A 22,137-nucleotide genomic window follows, 5' to 3' on the forward strand; every position below is an offset into this window, starting at 1 on the left:
CTGTAACTCCTGAGGGCCACAGGAAGGATCGGGAAGGCTGCTTGCTGCGGGGAGCCCTACCTGTGGCTTAGGGTCTGGAAGTCAGGGTTGAGGCCACTGGTGTGTTTGCAGTTCCCTGGGCCACAGCCTGAGATCCAGGCACCTGCCCCAAGTGCACGGGGTGTCCCTGGCAGAGTCATGCCAGGGCCCTTAGCCTCCTCAGGAGCAGAAGGGTGACTCTGCCTGCCACCGCCACTGGAAACCAAACTCCTATGACTCCTCCAGGCAGCCTTTGGGGGGCTGCACTAAATGAAACAGTCCATGAAATTGTTATTAAACTAATTAATAGTATTAATATTAAGTTGTCATCAAAATCACTCTAGTAACCTGATGGGAAGTGACACACGAAATGAGTGGAGGACACCAAGCCCTCGAGCTTTGGGTTCTGGTTTCAGTCTACCCCTTGCTTCCTGTGTGATGGCTGGCTAGTGACTTGACCTCTCTGTGCCTCAGTGTAGCCATTTATGAACTGTGTCATTGTCACCGAGTCCAGGTAGGGCAGTGCCCAGAAATTAAAGGCTGGGCTGGACATTGTCCCTTTGCTTTGAGACCTCCTTCTGTATCCTCCTCCCCTCCCTGCCACTCCTGCCTAAGCCCACCACCTTTCCCTAACGTCCCTGCCCGCATGCCCTGGTCCCAGAAGGCCCAGTCTAGGGCTGTGAACAGCGCCCAACTACCCCTGGCTCCAGAAGTCTCCATTCCGTGTTTTCCTTAACCTTCCCCACCCTTGTAAACACCTGCTTTCTGAAACTCTCCTCAGTGGCCCACTTTGAACATGCCTTGTGTTCTTGCCCAAACCCTTAGGGATAGGGTTTTCATTCAGTGTTCGCTATTATTACCAACCCTGATAATTAATAACAACAAAGGGAGAGTCTGCACATCAGAGAGAGGGGATACAGGCTGGCGAAGGTCAGAGTCAACAATAATCAAGCCCCGTTTGCATAAGTCTCCCTTGTTTAGAAACTGTTCTCATTAGCCTCTTGCCTGGTTTCTGTTTGGTCCAGCCTCTGGCATGGCTTCCATGGGGTCTAACCTCTAGCCCCTGCCCATCTTGGAGTTCATGCAGGGAGGAAAGTTCAGCTGTTTTTCTCATTTCAAGGAGCCTGACATGACCTGAGGAAAACTCTTTGACATTCATAGTAACTTGAAGCCAGACCCTCCAGTATTACTGACCTTCCATAATCAAATCCTATGTTTGTGATAGTCGGTAGCCCATTGGGATGTTGGCCGTGTGATGCAGAAGGGAAATCCACTGGGTGTGCAGGCCATTTAAAAGTCAGCAGCTGCCTGATCCTCTGTGGCTTTGGGTCGCCCGGGTGGCCACCGGGAGGTCAATGTCAGAAGCAGCTCTTTGGTGGCTGTGCCTTGCAATATCTTACAAAATCTCTTAAAATCTCTTACAAAAGTCACATGGAAGAAATGATCTGTTGTGCAATCATTTCTGTGGCTGTAGACCTTTTGTGACCCTCAGAAATGATGTTTTTTCAGGAAAGGAGCCCTGCCGGGTAGAGATGGGTGTGCCTTTCCCTTAATGCAGCTCTCTCAGACTCCTCCCTCTGCCTACACGCCACTCCACCCATGAACACTGTCAAATATTCCTTGGGAATGTGTCTCACATGTAGCTTTCCTCTCTCATCGGGACAGGTATAGCCCAGCCCAGCCCAGCCCCTCGATTCCTCTCACCGGGCTCTGGGCTGGCCTTCCCGCCTCCAGTCCCTCCGGCACGCACCTGCTAGTCTGATTTTACTGCACATAGAGCTCCTATCATTCTCCCATTCCCTAACTGTCTGCGTCTCTCCACTCTTTTAGAAACTAGTATTCAAAATCTGTTGCTGGGTATTCAAGACCCTTCACGGCCTGACCTCACCGTTCCTTTGCAAATCCATTTCTCTAATCCCAATCTTTCTCTTCAGCTGGTTCGCCAGACTCCCAGGGCCCCGGATATGCACCCCCTTTGCCCGCATCATTCCTCTCTCTCCATCTGAGCTACCCCTGCCTCTCCTGTCCATAGTTTTCCTTGAACGTTGGGCTAAAGCCCCTCTTGCAGGAAGTCTTCTCATTAACAAAAGATGAGGACCTCCTCTATAGTCTTTTGCACAGTCTAGACATATGGTCCTTTGAGAATCATGGGAATTCAATCAGACTCTTATCTTTTTATTTTTTTTATTTTTTATTTTTTAAAATATATTTTATTTATTTATTTGACAGAGAGATCACAAGTAGGCAGAGAGGCAGGCAGAGAGAGAGGGAAGCAGGCTCCCCACTGAGCAGAGAGCCCGATGCGGGGCTTGATCCCAGGACGCTGAGATCAGGACCTGAGCCGAAGGCAGAGGCTTAACCCACTGAGCCACCCAGGCGCCCCTACTCTTATCTTTTTATATGTCTGTATCAGGGAAAGCAGAGAGCATCTAGCTTTCATCTTGTATACCAATTCTTATTCCTTTCTAGTGGCTTCCTCAAGCCCTGAGTACAACAGGCCCTGTCTGAGCAGGGAAGTTAAAGAAGTCTTTAGCTGATTGGTTCTGTCTGCCCCGGACACAGGAGAGTTCTCGCGTAAGGGTTTGTCTTTCCCGTATATGAGATATCTCGTCTCCACCAGGGCGTAGTAAACTTCCTGAGGGCAGGGACTTATTCATATATCTGGCGTTGGTTTTAAGGGTGGGTGAGTCCATAGTTAGTGGGCAACAACGTGTATGGATTCCTGTGTTGTTGGCGAGAAATTGGAGGGTTCGGGCTTCAAACCAAAATGTAAGGAGGATCTGGTGAAACAGCCACTGTCCTGTTCTGAAGCCACGCTCTACAACTTGGCTGTTTTTTAAACCACCGGGTTGGAAAATGAGGTGCTTTCCAAGAGCCTGGCCAGAAGTGGATGGATGTCTTCTCTTAGTTGTTCTCTGCACGTGTGTTCTGCACAGTGTCACGTGTGATGGATGACATACCCGCGCAAGGCTTTTACAGAATCTACCTCCTTTCTCTCTTGCTAAGAAAAGCTTATCAGAATGCAAATGTGTGAAGGAGGTATTATGAGAATAACTTTGAATGTGCTCTGATTTTGTAAGTGGGGGAAAAAATATCAAATTTCAGGACCTTCGCTCCCATTCGTAATATATCACCTTAACGAAAAGGTTAAACACGGTTTCCTTTGTCAACAGTTTCATCAATCGTCAAGCATCATAGAATCAAAAAAATCCTATCAGCTGTCCTGAAAGAAGATCCTGAATTCAAAGTCAAGGGAACTGGCCTCTAATGAGATTTCTCAGTCTCCCATGCCAAAATGACATTCGAACATTAGAGACGAGGCACCCAGAGATAAGAAACTGAAAAAAAAATATCTTAAGCATTCAAACGGGCAGTTGACCAATAGTAAACATCTGTGTTCTCATGCTACGGAAACTTTTGATGATGCAGGACTGAGATTTTCCTTCTATACATGGACGCGGTTTCTCAGAAAGATTTTGAAGGCCCCGGGGAAACCAATACAGTGGGTGTAGGGGGCAAGTGCTGACGGTTAAAGGCTGGCTGAGACTGTGCTCGGAGTCAATCCCATTGGCCCCACTAGCCACAGTGCTATGGCAGCTGGACATGGCGGATAAGGATGGGCTGGACGGGGTGTCAAGACTGAGTTTGGGCCCCAGGCTACTGGCCTGAGGGGTTTTCTCTGACCTTTCAAACATCCTGGCTTCGAGGCAACACTTATGACGGATGCTGATGAGCTTACAACATAGTCTTGCCGTGGTCTTGGCTCCTGTTGCAAACGAGACACATTTTCGGCACAAAGAACGTCAAACCCGTATTCAAGACTGAGAGCGGTAACAAAGCTGCTGCCCAAAGATCCAGACACTTCATTAAAAAAATCCCAGACGATAGGGTGGGGAGGCGGGGGTGGGGTTATCAGTCTAATGGTGCGGCACCTGCCAGCCAATTAGCAGCAACTCACGGGAGTCTCCGTTTCCACCTGTTTATGGATGGTATCCAGAGCCGGCCCCCAGGGAGCCATGCTGTGGCGTGTTGTGGTCAGCAGCCTGGCTTTGGGGCTTTCGGGGGACTTGGCTTCCAAGTCCAGAGCAGTCATACATTAACTGTAGGATCTTGGACATGGTTCAAACTCCCTAAGCCCCAATTTCCTCCTTCATAAAGAATTAGGCTGTTTTTCTTTATTAATATGAGGGTGTACAGTAAGGAAATTATTAGGCCCTTATCTCTAACGTTGTGTGAGGTTATGTGAGGTAAAGTCTGTAGCTCTTCAAGGAGCGTCTGGCACACGGGCCGTGGTCCAGAGGCGGCGGCCATATTGCCCTTTCAGCCATTGTGATTCACTAACGAAGTCACCGGGATGGGGGGACCCCCTAAGAGAAGGAAATCTCTAGGCATGGTCTTGCTATCTTGTGGCTTTCGGTCCCACAGAATGGTTTTGTTTTTTGAATTCTGTTTATGCTGGGAATGTTGGGAGAACGGCAATACACCCTATCCCCTTTCTGCTCCCGCGGGGCTTTAAGCTTTAGTTGTCCGCACGGTTCTCTGCACACACTGTAGAGTTTCAAGCCACAGCCTCGGTCCAGAATGTCCTTCTCCCACGTCTCCACCGTCAAACTGCTGCTCCTACTTTAGGGAGCGCCCAACCCAAAGTCACAGCCTCAGGATCTTCCTGAAAATCTCCTCCCTTCAATGCACACCACCCACCCTGAGATCCGCCCCCAGGTGATGTGATGGGCTCCCCTAGACTCTGTCTTCCACTGCTGATCTCATAAATACATGTTTATTATTATACGAACCCCTCCACTGCCCACTCCTCCCTCCACACACAGTGTGTGAGTACCAGGACCAGTGTGGGCTGTGGGCTCCTTTCACATCAGGTTCTCAGTCTCAAACAGTGATTGATGGAATGAATGAACAGCTAGATGGGGTCAGAGGGCAGAGGTGGGACATCCTCCCGCTGGCCCCGGTGGCTTCTCCTTAGAGATTCACCCAACACCTTAGAAAGAAAACAGACTATTTTATCTTTGGTTCCTTGGTTTGACCCAGGCAGGGAAAGTCATGGTCAAGCTATAAAGCCTGTAGGCTCCATGGCCACTTGCTGGGTTCGAATACCAGCTCTGCATCCAGATAACTGTGGGTCTTCAGATGTTCATCCTCTGTGCCTCAGTGTCCTCCTCTGTAAAGCGGGGTTAATAAATAACACCTCCTTCAGGAGGCTGTGAGGTTCAAATGGAACCCTCCAGGTAAACCACTTACACATGTATCCAACATGTGATTAATGCTGGAGAGGGATTTTGCCCACCAATTTTAGCTTAATAATTTAAAGCCTTATCCTGACCCTCACATTCTTTTTTTTTTTTTTTAAAGATTTATTTATTTATTTATTTGTCAGAGAGAGAGAGAGGAGCGAGAGTGAGCACAAGCAGACAGAGTGGCAGGCAGAGGGAGAAGCAGGCTCCCTGCCGAGCAAGGAGCCCAATGTGGGACTCGATCCCAGGACGCTGGGATCATGACCTGAGCCGAAGGCAGCTGCTTAACCAACTGAGCCACCCAGGCGTCCCTGACCCTCACATTCTAAGTGGACACCACTTCTCCTTCCCCACCCCCCACCACCCCGGTCCCATCTGCCTGTGAGATTGCCTTTTTTGCATCCAGTGACTTCTTGCTTTCTACTTCCCTGGCGATGCTCAGTCTATAAGGGAAGTGACCAGACAGGTTGTTCCTGCAGCTGATCAGCCTCTAGAGATTTCATAGATGTTGAACAAATGATTGGATGAATGGCGACCAGCAGAGAGAGGGTTGACACTGGGCTGGCTGCCGTTTTCGCTTGGGTGTCATTCTTGCCCAGTCGAGAGGCACAATGACCCAATTCACAACAAGGCTAATTCACCGACAAACCCCCTTGTCTGTTGCAGCTCCCGGTCTGTTGCATTAGGTACCAGCCAGGGGTCAGGGAGTGTCCTGGTTGAACCACAAACTAGCCTTTTTAGATTTTAAAATAACAAAGAAGGGGAAAGAAAGTAGCAGGTGAGTCCCAAGGGAGTGGGAGTTGAAAAGGGATTGGGGACACAGACTTGCAATAAACAGAGGAGGAGGTGTTGGGAGGGATATTGAAAGATGGAGCGGTGGCTGAGTTGCCATGGAAACCCTGTGTGGTGCCTGGACCTGAAGACAAGCTGCTCCTTCAAAGTGAATTTCAACCTTGCAGCTGGAAGTGTGCCCCTCCCCCCAGAGTACACCCTTCCCTGGGGCCTGACCCTGTGGATTTGCCCATAAGCCTCTAAGACGTAGAGATCTGGTACCAGCAATCCCCTGGGGTGGGAGATCTACCGGACAAGTCATCAGGGAGCCGAGGGGACTTGCTGAGAGACAGGGAGGTTGTGCCCAGGAAAGGCTCACCGCACAAGAGGGCATTTCTACACCTATGCCACCTGGATGTCTGGGACCTTTACAAAATCAGGGTATTCCCACGTGGGCCACAGGGACCACCCCCATTACAGTCACGCTGGGGAGCTTCACAGACATGTAAGTTTCCAGGCACTACCTACCCCCTCTGAATCAAACCCCTGGGCCTGGGGGTTTCAGAAAAATCGGAATTTCTCACTACTGCAGGTGGGAATTATGCACATCCAAGTGCGGGAAGCAGCGCTTACAGCCCTGTTCCTCTGCCTAAAGGGGCAGAATTGGGATGGTCGGGCCACCCAGTGGGCCGGGGCATCAGTCTCCGTGGCAGGAAAACACCAGTGAGCTTTGGTAAAATATGACTGGAGATGAGAGGAGATGAAGAAAGTGGCCGGAAGCAGGGCAGAGCGGTTCAGTGTCGGGCTCTGGAGTGAGTCTGCCTGGGTTTGCATCGAGGCCCGACCACTTACTATCTGGTGGTACATCCTATCTGGAGAATGGGATTGCTCCTAGGAGTTCTTCCTGATAGGGTCATTGTGGGGATTCGGTGAGCTCCTATCCAAACAGTGCAGGGCCCGGGGCAGAACTGCAAGGTGAAAGAGGCTGGGACTCTTGAGTTTGGAGAAGAGCCAGTAGACTCTTTAAGACCGTAAGAAATCAGCTTTCGTTGTGCTCAGCCATTTAGGTGTGGGGGGCTCTTTGTTACATAGCAGTAGGGCTCGCCTAACCAGTACAGGGAGATTAACAATCAGCCTGTTGACTGTGAAGCTTCAACGGTTGTGGGTGTGTGCCAGGGTGTTCTCTAGAGGGAATGGGTGGGGGGCGAGGGGGTCAAGGCTTTGGGCTGGTCAAGAGCTCCTATGGCTGCACCCCAAATTCTCTCTGGTGGTATTATCTATATGGCTGGAAGGACTTCCCACTCCCAGACTCAGCCTCCAGGAGTGCATCCTTCCCTAGCAGCAAAATGAAGAGTTCTGTGAACTCTTATCTCAACCTAATGGACTTACTGCCCGTTGTCCAGACATTAGGGAGAGAATCCTGCTTTTCCATTAGGGGAGAGAGTGCATGTGTGTGCAAGTGTGAGCATGTGTGAGAGCGTGCACGTGTGTGAATGTGCTGGAGGCAACCAGCATCCTGGGAAATTTCTCAAGTCACAAAATACACAAAAGCAAATTTTCCTTCTTGGTGATCATTTAAAACATTTCTGTCCTAAAACAGCCCCGTGGTGCCAAATACGAAGGCTCACATGAATTTTAATGACAGCACTGGAGATTTCAAGAAAGTTTCCCAATTGCTCCAGAAGACTTCCCTGTCTCTAGAGTATGTGTTACCTTTCTCTCCCTCTGGAGCTGCTTTGGAGGGAAAGTTTGAGAAATGCTGACCCAGAGACTGGTAGGTCCTAAGTGTAAGTCCACAGACAGTTCTGAGTGGGCTTTATGCAGGAATCACTTGGGACAGTTGCTGAACACTCAGATTCTTTCTTTTAAAGATTTTACTTATTCATTTGACAGAGAGAGAGCATGAGCAGGGGGAGTGGCAGGCAGAGGGAGAGGGAGAAGCAGACTCCCCGCAGAGCAGGGAGCCCAACGTGGGGCTCGATCCCAGAACCCTGGGATCACAACCTGAGCTGAAGGCAGATGCTTAACCAACTGAGCCACTGAGCCACCCAGGGGCCCCCTGAACATTCAGATTCTTATGCCCATCTCGGAAAGCCTAATGCAGCAAGTTGGATCAAGGTATGTATGTGTGTGTTCACCTCTGTCTAAATTATTAGTGGGGTACAGTTCACATGCAGTGAAAACGTACATATTGTAAGTGTATGGCTTCATCCTTTTTGACAAATATTTATCCCGTAGGCTGTCACCACACCTCTGACATGCCTCTTACCACTCGCTTCTCCCAGAAGCACCCACTCTTCTGATTTCTATCACCATTGATTAGTTTTACCTGTTTTAAAACTTCATGTAAATCAATGTTTCTCAATCGGCACTACTGACATTTTGGGTTGGCTAAGTCTTCGTCGTAGAGACCTGTCCTGGGCATGGGAGGATGGCTGGCGGCATTCCTGGCCTCCATCCAGGAACAGCCTCCACCTGCCCCTTGTAACAAGCAAAAACGTCTCCAGACATGCCAAAGTGTCTCCTGAGTTAAGCACTAGTGATAGAAATTGAATTATGTGGTATGTATTCTTATGTATGGTGCCTTCTTTCCTTCAGCACATTTTGGTGATTTTCCTCTGTTGTTGAGTGTGCACAGAATTCATTTCTTTTTATTTTTGAAGAGTATTCCATCATGAAAACAGGCCACAATTTACTTATCCATTTTCGTGTTAATGGACACGTGGGCTGGTATCAGTGTGGAGCCAGAACGAGTAAAGTTACTACCAGTATTCATGGCTAAGTCTTTGTGTAAACATATATTTTCATTGCCCTTCGATGAATACCCAGGAAAACATTTGTTGGGCCACAGGGTAGATAGGAGTTTACTGTGTCTGAAACTCCCAGTCGTCCAAAGTGGTTTCCTATTTTCCCTTCCGAGCAATGTATGAACGTTCCCATTGTCTCCCATCCTTGTCCGTCCTTGGTGTTACCACTCTGTTTCATTTTAGCCATTCTAGTGGGTGTGTAGTAATTGCTCTATTTTTTATACCTTTTTGGAAAATTCTCCCAAACTGATATATTAGTTATCTAGTGCCCACTAACAAATCATCCGCCAGATTAGTGGCTTAAAATAACACCAGGTCACAGTGCCTGAGGGTCAGAAATCTGGTCCTGACATAGTCGGGTTGTCCAGAGCTGCGGTCATCTCAAGGTCCCACTGGGGCAGGACCTACTTCCAAATTGTTGGCGGGATTCCGTTCCTCATGGGCTGCTCTGCCCCCTTGCCAGCCAGGGCTCCCCAGGCTCCCCGGGCAGCTCTCAATATCACAGCCTGCTTGTCAGAGGGAGCAGACAAGATGAAATCTAATTCTCTTGCAAACTCATCTCCCTTGTGATATCTCATCACATACTCTCTTCACCAGAAGCAAGTCAAGAGGTCCAGCCCACACACGGAGGTGAGGGGCCCGAGAGGCCCCTGTCAGGCCACCTGCCTGTCGGACCACAGCTTGGTCAACACCGGAGCTTCTCACACCATGTGGGGGGAGAAGAACCGGTTTTGTTTCATTTTAACATCTACTCTTCTCATCACAAAAGAGTTCATGGGCAGACCCCAATGCATGAGCCCTACTTCGCATAGCACTAGTCAATACCTCAAGGTCAAATGGGTATTCCCAACATTTGTTGAGGGGTTGTAATGCTCGTCTCTGTGCTGAAAGCTTTAGCCCAGTTCACTTAGTTAATCCTCCATCCAACCCCAGGAAATTGGTGTGTTGTTGTCAGCAACCCCATTTTACAAATGAAGAAACTGGGGCACAGAGAGGTTCATGAATCAGACCCAGGATCATATAGCAAGTAATTGGCAGAACGTGGGCTCCAGCTGTGCTGTGTTGTTCCAAAGCTTGAACACCTGACCCCCAGGCTCCATTTCAACTCTGGGCTGCATGTCAGTGTGCGTCATTACCAGCATCAGGGGCCAGAGGGACGGAAGCTGGCAGGTTCCTTCCTCTAGCACCGCTGGAGGGGGGGCGCTTTGCTCTGCTTGGCTGCAGACCCTAGCCACAGTGGCCTGTGTTTGACATGCTCCAAATGTTCCGTGTCCGACTCTCTCCCCTCTGTCTTCTCCTTTTTTAAGTTCAAGTGAAAGAGAAGAAGCCATCTGTCCCCTTTCCCAGCCGGAGTCTGCTTCGCCCACCCATACCTTCCTGGGTGCTGCGATGCTCGAAGACAGACGCCCTAGCTCAAAAGCCCAATGTAATAAACAGCCTTGAGGTGAAAAAAATTAATCATGTCACGAAAGGGGTCGCCTGACGTCTCTGGTAAGGTTAAGCGTTTGTTTACAGATCATTAGCTGCATAATTAATTTCTCTTTTTCCCACGCAGGCCCCATAAGGGAAGGACAGCATCTGTCTTGTTCACTTCTGTGTTCCTGACACTTAGCATAGAACCTGGCCTGTAGTAGGGCTCAATAAATATTTGTTCATTAAATGAAGGCTCGCCCCTCCCTCCCCCCACCATCTGTCTTAGCCTGGATGAGGGAGAGCTGAGCCTGCCTGGAGGCCTCTGTCCCGCTCTTCAGCAGGAAGTATGAAGGGACGCAGGAGGAAGGGGGAGGAGGCCACACACAGGGGGCGTCACGGAGCCGGGCCACCTCCTGGCATCGGGGCGATTGTTGGAGCTGGCATCTTCCCAGAGGTGACTGAAGATACTTTTGGGAGGGGCAGGCAGGTGGAGAGGAGAAGAACTCATGTCTGGCTTCCAGCTCCCTACGGTCAAGCCCCCCTGCCCAACCCTGGCCCCCTGCCCCGTGGAGTGTTAAGTCTTGGCAAATCAGGGCTGTCCTTGGGTGGGCCCAGAGTGTCCCTGGGTGTCTCACGCGCCTCAGCCGCCACTGAGAGGCCCCAAGACAGGTAGCAAGAGGGGAGTGGGATGGACATGAGGACGGTGAAGCTGCTCAGAGTCCACGCCAGGCAGGAGCAAGGGGCCCGAGGCCCCGGAGACAGGCGAGGCCAGGACAATGTGCAGAGACCCATCAGAGGGGCCTCCTGGCTCCATACAGGTCATGCCAGCACAGGTGGGCGTTTCCCTCATTGTTGAACGTCTGCGCCCCCGGAAACGCTCCCTGATTCAGTCGGTGCCCATATTTCCACCCCGAGTTCAAGGGACAGTGGAGGGAGGGTCCGCACTTCCAAATCCTGTCCCTCATGCCCTGCGAGGTTAGGCTCTAACATGGGCCCTTCTCTGGGGGTCTGCTCCCCCCACCCGGGGAGCCTCCCTCCTCCTGGCCATTCTAGCTTGCCCCCCACTCAGGATGCTTTCTCACCCCTCCTCCCTCACTCCCAAACCTCGTTTCTGCTTCTTGGGCACTGAAGTTCCAGCTGTTAAAAGAGGAAACATAGATGTCCTTGAAAGATGAGGCGGAACCAGGCTTTTGAAAGGCAGTAAATAAGGTTGGACGAGAGGACAGGCGAGGCAACCAACTGCTGCTTTTCCTACTTGGAGAGAGTCATGTAGCAGCCATCAGACTCTGCTCTCAGTCAAGTGAAGGCCCATGAATCACTCTCTTCGGGGAGCCCTCGCCACACGGGATCTTACATTAGCTGGATGCCGAGACATTCGGAAAGCAGGAATGGCATCTTACCAGAGGCAGTGGTGTTCTGGGATGTTCAAGAACGAGGCAGTGTGCCTCAGTTCTGGAGGCTCCTGGCTGCAAATCCCAAAGACCCCAGTCCCAACCGGCGTAAACAAGGAGGACAATATTGCTTGTGTGACCGCTGGTGCAGAGGTGGGACACCAGGCTTGGCTGGTTCAGTGGCTTGAGGACACCGTCCCCAGAGAGAGTTTCCTTTTTTCTCTCCACCCTGCTGTCCACCTTGTCAACTTTGTCCTAAGACTGGCTCATCTCATAGTCGCCAGATAGGGCCACAGGCTTCTTGTCCAGCTGGGGAGAGGATCTCTGCTACCACTGTGAAATGCAAGTCCTTCCATTCTGTCTGGGTTGGCTTTCCAGGACAGGCACCAACGCCTGTGGCGGGAACAGCACCCAAGATCTGGTAGGATTAGGCTAAACAGGTCCCCCCCTCTGCCACCCCACTGCTGGGCCTGCGGTGGGACTCAGAAAACCTGGTGATCTGGAGGAAAGGCAGCATAGAGAGGATGGATCTTGGTGGACACCCAAGAAAACCCCAACTTTGTGCCCTGGGGCTGCATTTTAAGCTTTTATCACAGGCTCCTGAGCTCGTCAGAGGCACACAAATGAAGACCCAGTGAGTAGGGAGGAAGGCCGACCCAGTCCTTGCAGAGACTTGAGGCAACGCAGAGCGAATCTCGCTCAGAACTGAGCCCAATGATTATTTTCCCATGAAAAATGCAGAATGAGCCAAATTTGATCCAGCTGGAAATCCATCAACATAACCCTCTTCTGAAGTTATTGAACTGGGATGAAATCAAATATGAAACTACAAAAGTATCCCCCAAACCAGCCAAACAAGCTTAGTTCTGGACCCAACAAGTGACGACAGGGTGGCTCCAAGAGGGGGCTGGGTGCCCAGCGGCCATGGGAAGCCGAGTGCCTTTGCACTGAGGAACGGGAGAGAGCAGCAGGAGCTTCGCCACTCAGCATCCAGCGTCCAAGACAGACATGGACTTTTTTTTTTTTTTTTTTGAGAAGCAGCTGCAGGGCAGTGGAAGTGACGTACATTCGGTGTCAAAATATCTGGAGGCTGAACTATATACCACTTGTCAATGATGTGACGTTGAACGTCCTCAAGCCTGTTTCCTTGTTGTACAATAGTATAATAAGGATAACCCAGACTTGGATGAAATGTTGGAGGTGGGCGCCACTTTGTGGAGGATAAAAAGATGTGGGGACATCAGTTGTTGCTCAAGTCAGGAGCGCAGCCTCCCCCCCAACCCTGTCCCCTCTCCACTCGCCGCCCTGCTTTCCAATCCGCCCCTCCTTCAAGTCTAGCTCATGCCCTGGCTCCTCCCTGATGCCCTCCCTGGCCTCCCAGACCCCTGCTTGCCCTGTGCATGCACCGTCCGCTCCCACCCTCTCCCCTCCACCGCCACCTACCCAGACTGCCTGTCGCCCCCGCTTCTGGAACTGCTGTCCCCAAAGGCCAAATACACCTGTTATTTACTCTCCAGTGAGTGACCAACTCCCCAGATCACCTGTACCTGCACATAAAGAGCTGTGTCTCCTACGTCCTTGGAGGTCAGAATGTAGGAGTGGCACCAGCCTTAAAATCACCTGTCCTTTGAGGGGACACCTCAGAGAGGTGAGATCACCTTCCAAGAGCTGCTCGGCTCTGGAAGTCGCGTCAGCACCAGGAGCCAGGTCCCTTGATGCCCAGTGACACGGTCAATGGGGTGAGGGTGCAAGGGGGGACCCGATTTTGCAGATCATACGGGTCTCTCTGTGGGGGACTCGTCACGACGTGTAACGGCGACACACGTTTCTGATGGGTGGGTGTTGGGCCTGGCAAAGACTTGAAGGCGGGGAGGGGATCTGGGGTCACAGTGACAGGAGGCTCTGCGGCCAGGCTGGTCTAGGTATAATCCTGCCACCACCCCCACTGTCTGCTCGTTGACAGCTTTGTTCCACTGAAGTCAGAAACGCTTTTCGAGCCTGACCGTGGCAGGCACACCTGGCAGCGATCGGGATCGTGGTGCCCTCGTTTGGTTGTACTATCGTCCACTGGGCAGTGTTTCCGAGAGAGGAATAAAGTGTCTTTTCCCCTCTAAGTCCCTTAGGGAATTGGGAGAAAAAGGACCACCGTGACCTGCATGGTGGCCAGGAGACACCAGCTCCTGCCTCTGGCCCCTGGGAGCCCTGGTGCTCTCCTCATCTGTTATCCAGTCGGTGAGGACAGCTATGAATCCCTTGTCCCCAGGTCTAGCCTCCCTCGAGAATGGTCCAGAACAGAGTGTCAGTGAAGGCAGAACGTCCAGGATTTGTCCCAGGGTAGTGGAATGCAGAGTGTGCAAACACTGTGAACACACACTTTGAAATAGTGTGTGTGAACTTGTAAGCGCTGACCCCCTGCAGGACTGCCTTACCCCAGCCCTCCCCCAGGCCCCACACCCCAGCCCCTGGTCCTGTCACTGGAGAGAGCAGCCTTGACCCCTGACTGGCCCCTCCAGCAGCCACAGAGAGGGGAGAGACAGGAGGGCCAGCGCAGGGGGCAGGAGGCTTCTTGGGTGATGCTGCCATGGCTCCGTACCTGCCCCAACTTGAGGGCTACATTTTGGGGTACCCAGCCAGGATGTTGAGATCCAGGTCCGGCCCTCAGTCCCTGATTTTCCAGGGACTGGGCAGACCTCTGATATTGCTGCCTGGTATATAAGCCTGAATCCTTCTGGTAGAAGATATCTCAGTCCCTAAGGGAGGGATAGAAGATTCCACTTGTCTGTGTGAGGCAGCCCTGCAGACTTCAAGCTTCACAAGCACGAGGGCCTTTGTGTAAAGGAAAAGATGCCCTTTCCTCCAGGGGGACTAAGCTCCCACCTCAGGGCACACAGCTGGACAAGTGGTGCACAGACTGCATTTTGACCCCCATTGCCCCTCATCTAGGCTCCTTTGTGCAGTGCACAAACTATGCAACTAAACATGGCAGCCCTAGCCAGAGTTTTGTATTACATACTCCCTGTGAGCAGGCACTGTGGGCACTGGGGACACAGAAGGAGCAAGACAAGACATGATCCCTGGGCTTACGGGGCTCACACAGGATTGGCCACAAACAGACCAACCTATGACAACAACAATATAGGGTGAGCTCAAGGCTATCCAGCCAAGAGCATGACTTGGGGAAAGGGAGGGGACAGGCATGGTGGAGGGACTTAATTCACAGCAGGTGGGGAGGGGGTGGTTTCCCAGCAATGACGGGTTGGGGCCAGGAAATCAGACCCAGAAAGAGTTCAGCCTATCTGAGAAGCAGGGAGGTCAGTGGCTGGAGGGGTGCAGAGGGAGGATTCTGGGACATCAGAAAGATGAGTGGGGCTGGGTGGGGCAAGTGCTTCAATGTCACTGCTGGAAGTTTGGATTTTGTTCAAAGTGTGGTGGGACCCCTGGCACTTCTGAGCCACTGGGTGGAAGAGGGAGCGGGAAGCGACCAGAGACAAGTAGCCCCGGGGGATAACCCCTGGGGGCTCAGCAGAGGACAAGGGTCAGTGGAAGGAGGGATGGCTGAACAGGGCCCAAATCTCACCACGCTCTGCCACCGCTCATGATGTCATGGATTCTGGTGGGTTTGGAGGTGACATTCGGCTTCTGGGGTGGCTCGCCTTGGAGCAGAAAGGGACCACAGGCCTCACTCTGCCCCTCGTGACAGATCAGGTCATGGCATCTCCTTTCTCTGGGTGGCATGCAGGCGGGAGGTCTTCTCCCGGACTAAGCAGAGTGATGTGTGTTCGCAGTTCAATGTTAAAAAGTCCACGGAGCCTGTGCAGCCCCGAGCCCTCCTCAAGTTCCCAGACATCTACGGACCCAGACCAGCTGTCACAGCCCCGGAGGTCATCAACTATGCAGACTACACTCTGAGGACCACGGAGGAGTCTGCTGTCCCTGCCAGCCCCCAGGCCCCGAAGGACAGTCGCCTCAAGAGGCAGGTCACGGAGGAGCTGTTCATCCTTCCTCAGAACGGTAGGGGTCTCCCGCCCTTGGTTCCCCGCCAGGCGGCGCTCCGGGGGGCGGGGCTAGCGGCGTCCCTGTAGATGCTGGGCATAGCCAGCCCCAGCGTCAGTCCATAGCTTTTGACGCTGGGCCAGCAGGTGGGCCCCAGGCAATATATCCTCCAGATATATTGCTACAGTGCCTCCCTCCAGGGCCTCCAGCTTCCACACTGGGCAATGAAGAGTCCTTTTCAAGTCGTGTAGAGGAGTCCTGATTAGTGATTAGATCACAGGCTTTCAGAGTCATGGGTTCAATTCTCTGCCCTCCCATGTATTCTTTGGGTGGCCTTGGTCATGTTGCTAACCTCTCTGGGCCTCAGTTTCCTCATACATAAAATGGGACTGTACTTTCATCTGCCCCGTAGGCCTGTCGTGAAGTGTAAAAAATAATGCATGTAAAGTGTTCAGCCCAGGGAGTGGCACAAAGGACATAATCACAACACACTGTTACTATGGTGCTCCTCTTCTCCTTCTCATCAGTGTGGACTTCAAGATGTAACACCTTCAGGGGTACGGTGCTATGCTGGGCACTGGGGCAGGTGTGCAAAGCAGACACCATCCCTAAACCAAAGGAGCACACAGGCTTTCATAAGGAGGCAAGAAATACAGCCGGGAGAATGGTGGTTGTGCGGTTTGGGGATTTTGTTTGTGTGGTTGGAGACGGAGATGGCGGAAGAGGAATCAGTGAACTGGTTCTGGTGTGGACCCCAATTTTTATGCATCTTCTGGCCTGGGTCCAACTGTATCCCATGCTGGCCGGTGGACAGCGCCCCCTCCAAAACCCACCCAGGACCACAGTGATTAGTCCGGCATTTCTTCAAGAACAAATTCACATAGTGCCTGTGGCATGAACGAAGCTGCTCCACTTTTAGCCTCCAGCCTACATTTTATTTTTATTTTAAAGATTTTTAAAAATTTATTTATTTGAGAGAGAGAGAAAAAAAAACATGAGCAGGGGGAGGGGCAGAGGAAGAGGAAGAAGAAGACTCCCTGCTGAGCAGAGAGCCCGATTCGGGGCTCGATCCCAGGGCCCTGAGATCATGATCTGAGCCGAAGGCAGATGCTTAACAGACTGAGCCACCCAGGCACCCCGAGAGACCTACATTTTAAATAGATGAAAACAGACCCATTGAGGACTCAAGAGCTTACACTTGGAGGGTGGGGAAGAGCTTGCATGAGGAGCCTTGAGGGTGGATGGTCGGAGTCCTAATTTTTCAAAGCCCAGATGAAGCCAGGATTGGATGCTTTCCACCAGAAAGGACAGGAGAGGATGTCAGAGTCTGGAACTTTGAAAAATTCAGAGCATTAGCTCATCTTCTCTTTGTCATCATTCCTCTTTTTCTTTCTCCCCCCAGAAACCAAACACCAGCCCTACAGAAAGCTATCAGGAATTAACTCTTCAGCAAATATTGACCACAGGCATGGGTGTGCCCCAGAGGGGGATGCCAGATCAATTGGATATTGTCTCCAGGATGCTGAACATGTCCTACTCCCACCCATGATGATCCCCAGCCCCCCGTGGGGCTCAGCATCCTGCTTCTAGAAGCCGAATCCATTCCATATTTCCAAGTGGTGCTGGCTTTGTTCTGGTTTTGGTTTGGTTTTGAAATTGAAGGCTAAGGTCGTCTGAGAGCAGAGAGCTCTGGGTGCCAGGCAGGCCCTTCCTTTCCCTGACCCTGCTGTGTTCCTCTGTGTGGCGCCTTCGGAAGCCACATGGGTCCTGTGTGTGTGTTGGTCTCACTTTACGCGTTGCTCACAGCCCGGCCAATCTGTTCCTGATGTAGACATCAGGGGAATTGTTCACCACTTGCACGAACCTCATAACGAGCCATTTGGGAACTTCAATGGTCCTTCAAGTAGCTACTCTCTAAATTTGTTCTGAAAATCAAAATTTTTAAAATTCCTATCTGCCTCAAGTGGCGTCTGCTACAGCTGCTGGAACCTCTAATTCTTGGAGTGTGTTTGAGTGATGGCAGTCTTCCAGATGTTTGGCTCCTGGGCAAGGGAGGCCAAGTGAACAATCTTGGTGGGTTTAGGAACATCTGAAATGAAGCTGCGGTCATTCATTCGTTCCACAAGCATTTACTGCACCTGCACTGAAGTCACGTCCACAACCCCTGACCTTGCCCCTGACTCATTTCTCTCACATTGATCTCTGTCCGTGAACACCTGGGGAGCAAGGATGAGACTCCAGGAGAGGCAGAGCTGGAGACCTGAGCTTGGTTTGCCTGAAGCAGGGTGCCTGGACCACACACGCTCTGACAGTTTCCCTTCTCGAAAGTTCACCAGGGACTGAGTCCTGGGCCAAGTACTTTCCCCACTTTATTTCATTTCATGCAAGGAAGGAGGAACTATGATCACTCCCATGGTAAAGATGAGGAAACTGAGAAGTCCAGGGTCACATAACTATTACAGGGCAACACAGGTGTGACACCAAAGGCTGTGTCTTGCCCACTGGGTGGTGACAGACCTTCAGAATGTCATCCTGGGACCACCGGTGTCACCCTGGCGTGGCCACCACGATTTGGAACCCCAGCTATGGAGCGTTTGGTTTGCATTCATGGTGTACGTGGCAGATGGGAAAGCTGTGATCTGGAAAACGGAACCTTAACATAGGTAGCAGTGACGACCTTCCCTCTCTTAACAGGTGTGGTTGAAGATGTGTGTGTCATGGAAACCTGGAACCCGGAGAAGGCCGCCAGTTGGAACCAAGCCCCCAAACTCCACTACCGTGTGGACTATGACCGGCAGAAGGCAGAACTGTTCGTGACTCGTCTGGAAGGTATTACTTTTATTTGACCTCCATGGGCTTCCATGAGCCCGTCTGCCCTGGAGGAGCTGGGCGGGAGGGATGGGAGCATCTGCGGCAGAGGGAGCACTCTGTAACCAACAGACCCGGAAATGTGTGGGGTTTTCCCCTCCTCCCATAGAACATCCAAAGTGGAGAATCCTGGTCAGCAAACATCTTTACTCCAAGTGGTGATTCAGAGGCCAGGCTCCTTCCATCAGGGGCCTCTCAGTCCTCTCAGGCCTCCTTGTCATCTGTATCTAGCAGGTGGAAAGAGAGGGAGAAGGAGGAGAGAGCGCAGCCTCCCCCTTAAAAGCTATGACCTGCATAGACCGTGTATCATTCCAGCTCACTCCCGGAACTCATGGTCACTGACTGCCAAGGAGCCTGGGAAGTGTGGCTCAGCGGGTGCTCAGCAGAAAGAGGAAAGGGGGTTTGGGTGACTAGCTAGCTCTCTCTGTCACAGGTGCCTTTGACATTGTATGGAGCTTTGTGCTGGATATGAAGGGTGTTCTGAATGGGCAGCAAAGTTTCTGTAATCCAGGAACCGGGTGGTCTTTCCAAGGGGGTCAGGATGTCCCTGGTGTTCCAACCCCAGCAGTTCACTTTGCCATCAGGAAACAAAGCTGAGGCTTTGCAAAAGAATTGGGGCTAACAATAGTACATTCTGTGGCTCCTGGGAGCTGGGAGCTGTGAGCAGGAGAAATTACACTTCTGTATTAAATGTTATGTTTTTAGGGGGTGTTTTTCTTTATTATTCTCTTTCAAGATTTTTCAGCCTTTTCATATCCTTGAGTACATTTGGTTTTCGCAATAGTCCCATTTAACAGATTAGGTAACTGAGGTCTAGCAACCTCGGGTGACTTGTCTGAGATCACTCCCGCTATTGGTGCTAAAGCCAGGACTAAAAACCCGGTGCCCTTAGAGTCTGGTGGAGAGTTCTAGCTGGATACATGGCCTCAGTCCCTCACCTTCTCTTTGGGAAAGGTCAGCTACCCTTTCTCAGGTGATCATTGAGTAGCCAGCCATAAAAGCACCAGGGGTACAAGTTTCTGGAATAAGCCCACCTTGGGAAGCATTAAAAACACCAGAGTTCAGCAGAATGAGAGAACAACAGAGGTAGCGGCCAAGCGAAGTGTGTCACAAATGGTTGTGTGGTAAATACTGAAGTTACAGAACAAACAAGAACAGGTTTGGAGCACAGAGGTCATCACCGTTCGTGGGTCTTGGCATCTTGGGGACACCTCGGGGTCATGAGGTGGGGAGGGCTCTGGGAAGGACCCTATCCCATCCTTGTTCTCCCGGGAACCAGCACGAGCTGACACGGGCTACCTCGGTGGAGCTCGTTTCTAGGGCGATTCCGCAAAGCCACGGTGGTCAGCCTGGGGGCTCCTGTGCTCCTGGGGCCATGACCGTGAAGCTGGACGCGGCCACTGCAAACCAGCATGAGCCGCCCCCTCTCCCCTAGTTCTTGCGAAGTGCCATGACTGTGTTGCTGTCTCCTTGGCTGCAGCTGTGACCAGCGGCCACGACGGAGGCTGTGACTGCTACGTCCAAGGCAGCGTCGCCAACAGGACCGGCACAGTGGAGGCCCAGACGGCGCTGAAGAAGCGGCAGCTGCACACCACCTGGGAGGAAGGCCTGGTGCTCCCCCTGGCGGAGGAGGAGCTCCCCACAGCCACGCTGCGCCTGACCTTGCGGACCTGCGACCGCTTCTCCCGCCACAGTGTGCTTGGGGAGCTCTGCCTGGGCCTGGATGGGGAGTCTGGGCCTCTGGGGGCCGCCCAGTGGGGTGAGCTGAAGACTTCAGTTAAGGTAGGGTAATGTCTTTCCAGGAAAGGTGAAACCCGTTGGTGGAGCTTGGGGTGATGGGACTGGGCGGGCGCTCACACAGCAAGCTTCACAAACCTTCCCGGTGTGCGTGCATGTGTGTATATGCGTGCAAGGAAGATGAGAGCCGTGGACGGGGTAGAGGGCTGCAGCAGACCCACAGCCCAGGCTGTGGAATTCCCGGCGTCTGGTTTTGCTTCTAGCTTGCTTGCCATTGTGGAAAATGTGTTATGAGTGTGTTATGAGTGTGTGGATTCTAATGCTGATAGTAATACCCCATCTGAATTCATGTACACGCCCTGTGTCCCTACTAAGTGCCAGGCACTGCTGGGGAGACGCCACATAGGACGCCTTTATCCCTAGAACATACAGACCCGAGAGATAAATTGGAGCAGACAAGTGATGAATCCTAAGATGAATCCTAGGTTGACTCCTAAGACACCTACCCGAAGTGCTCTGATGGAGAGTTCTAGAAGGCATGGTGGGAAGTGGTGTTTGTGCTGGGCTTTGAAGGACGGACTGAGCTGGGGGCAACCCTAGAGCCCAGTGTTCTCCTGGGGCCCCTAGCCCTGGTTCCCCGCACCTCTCTGCTGCTGCAGGAGCTGAGAGAGGGAGAGAAGGGTCTGCCCAGAGGCTGAGCTGTTCAGGGAGGGGTTTCTTGGAGAACAAACTGGTATTCCTCATAGGCCCGGCAGTGAGGGGTCAGAGAGGTCAAGGCTGTAGGATGGTATGTGGTTATTTAGCCCATCAAGGCCTAAATCAGGATCATTTAGGATCATTTAGGATCCAGGCCTCCTTCAAGGGTCTGCCACAGTGCAGCCTAGCAGGAGCCTTCCGGGGACCGGTCTCAACCAGTGGATCGGTGCCTTACGGGGGGACTGCATAGCCTATGAAACCCCACGTATTTACTCCCCGGCCCTCTACAGAAAACGTTTGCTGACTGCTATGCTCGAGCAATAAAAGTACTACAAAGGGCATTCATTTTTGAGTACTTACTCTCTGTTCCTCTGTTGCTGTGCTTAGAATTTTACTTCAGTCCTTTCCTAGAGCAGCTAGGCAGGAACAACACTGTGACTTATTTACAGGGGTGTGGCCTGGGGTCACCCAGCTGGGACACCGCCAGCTCCGCCTTCCGGCCAGCTGGGTCTGGCTCTCAGTCCTGTGCTGCCCTCTGGTCACCGCCTACGAGGCCTCCTCCGCGGGGACCTCTCCTGACGGACACTTTCACTCCCCGCTGGCCCCTCTTTAGGCTATCATCTCTTCCTCACCTTATTTTTCTTTCTTTCCCCGCCACAGACACTTGATAAAAATTAGCCACTCTCCGCTGGAGCCAGGCTGATCTGCCGCAGTCTCCCTAATGAGTGTGCGATTTGGGACCCAAGGGGAATCACAGCCCCGGGGTGGGGGAGTGGGGGCTAGGAAGAGGAACAGACACTTGTGGTTCATTCAGCTGCCAAACCAGCTTTCTCTGGACGGGGAGGGCCTCCCCAGGGCTTCGGGGACTTCCAGCCAGAAGGCTCAGACCTGCTGTCACTCCCCCTAGGAGAGCAAAACGCATCCCTTCATCCTGGGAACACCTTGCCCAGTTTCCAGTATGTGCCAGGCCCTGTGCCAGGATCTGGGGGCACAGCAGTCATTCAAGGGGGTGGCCCTGGCCCCAGCTTGGGGTTGTGGGCTGAGGTGAACAAGGTGGATGGAGCCCTCTGTGGCCACAGCCCTGAAGCCTCTCTCCTGTAGGCCAGAATGGGTTAACCCAGGGGCCGTCTGTGCCCCGGTTCTCGCCAGAAGACACTCGGCCAAACAGTGGCGTCACCCGGGATTGTAGAGCACCCC

General features: G+C 52.2%; 1 protein-coding gene across 2 annotated transcripts in view; it reads left to right on the top strand.

The window, feature by feature from the left end:
* The window catches only part of SYT13 (synaptotagmin 13), a gene marked incomplete at both ends in the record, with an annotated part of 41,702 nt that overhangs the window by 15,468 nt on the left and 4,097 nt on the right, over positions 1-22,137 (top strand). Inside the window, 3 exons of one of the 2 annotated variants that reach the window (XM_080815831.1) lie at positions 15,426-15,657; positions 18,334-18,468; positions 19,988-20,289. In XM_080815831.1, coding sequence (XP_080671957.1) covers positions 15,426-15,657; positions 18,334-18,468; positions 19,988-20,289 — 669 coding nt within the window. The remainder of the gene's footprint in view (positions 1-15,425; positions 15,658-18,333; positions 18,469-19,987; positions 20,290-22,137) is intronic. The other variant, XM_080815832.1, reaches the window with a different exon arrangement.

This window comes from Martes martes (assembly GCF_963455335.1).
Source record: "Martes martes genome assembly, chromosome: 10".
NCBI classification, from domain to species: domain Eukaryota; kingdom Metazoa; phylum Chordata; class Mammalia; order Carnivora; family Mustelidae; genus Martes; species Martes martes.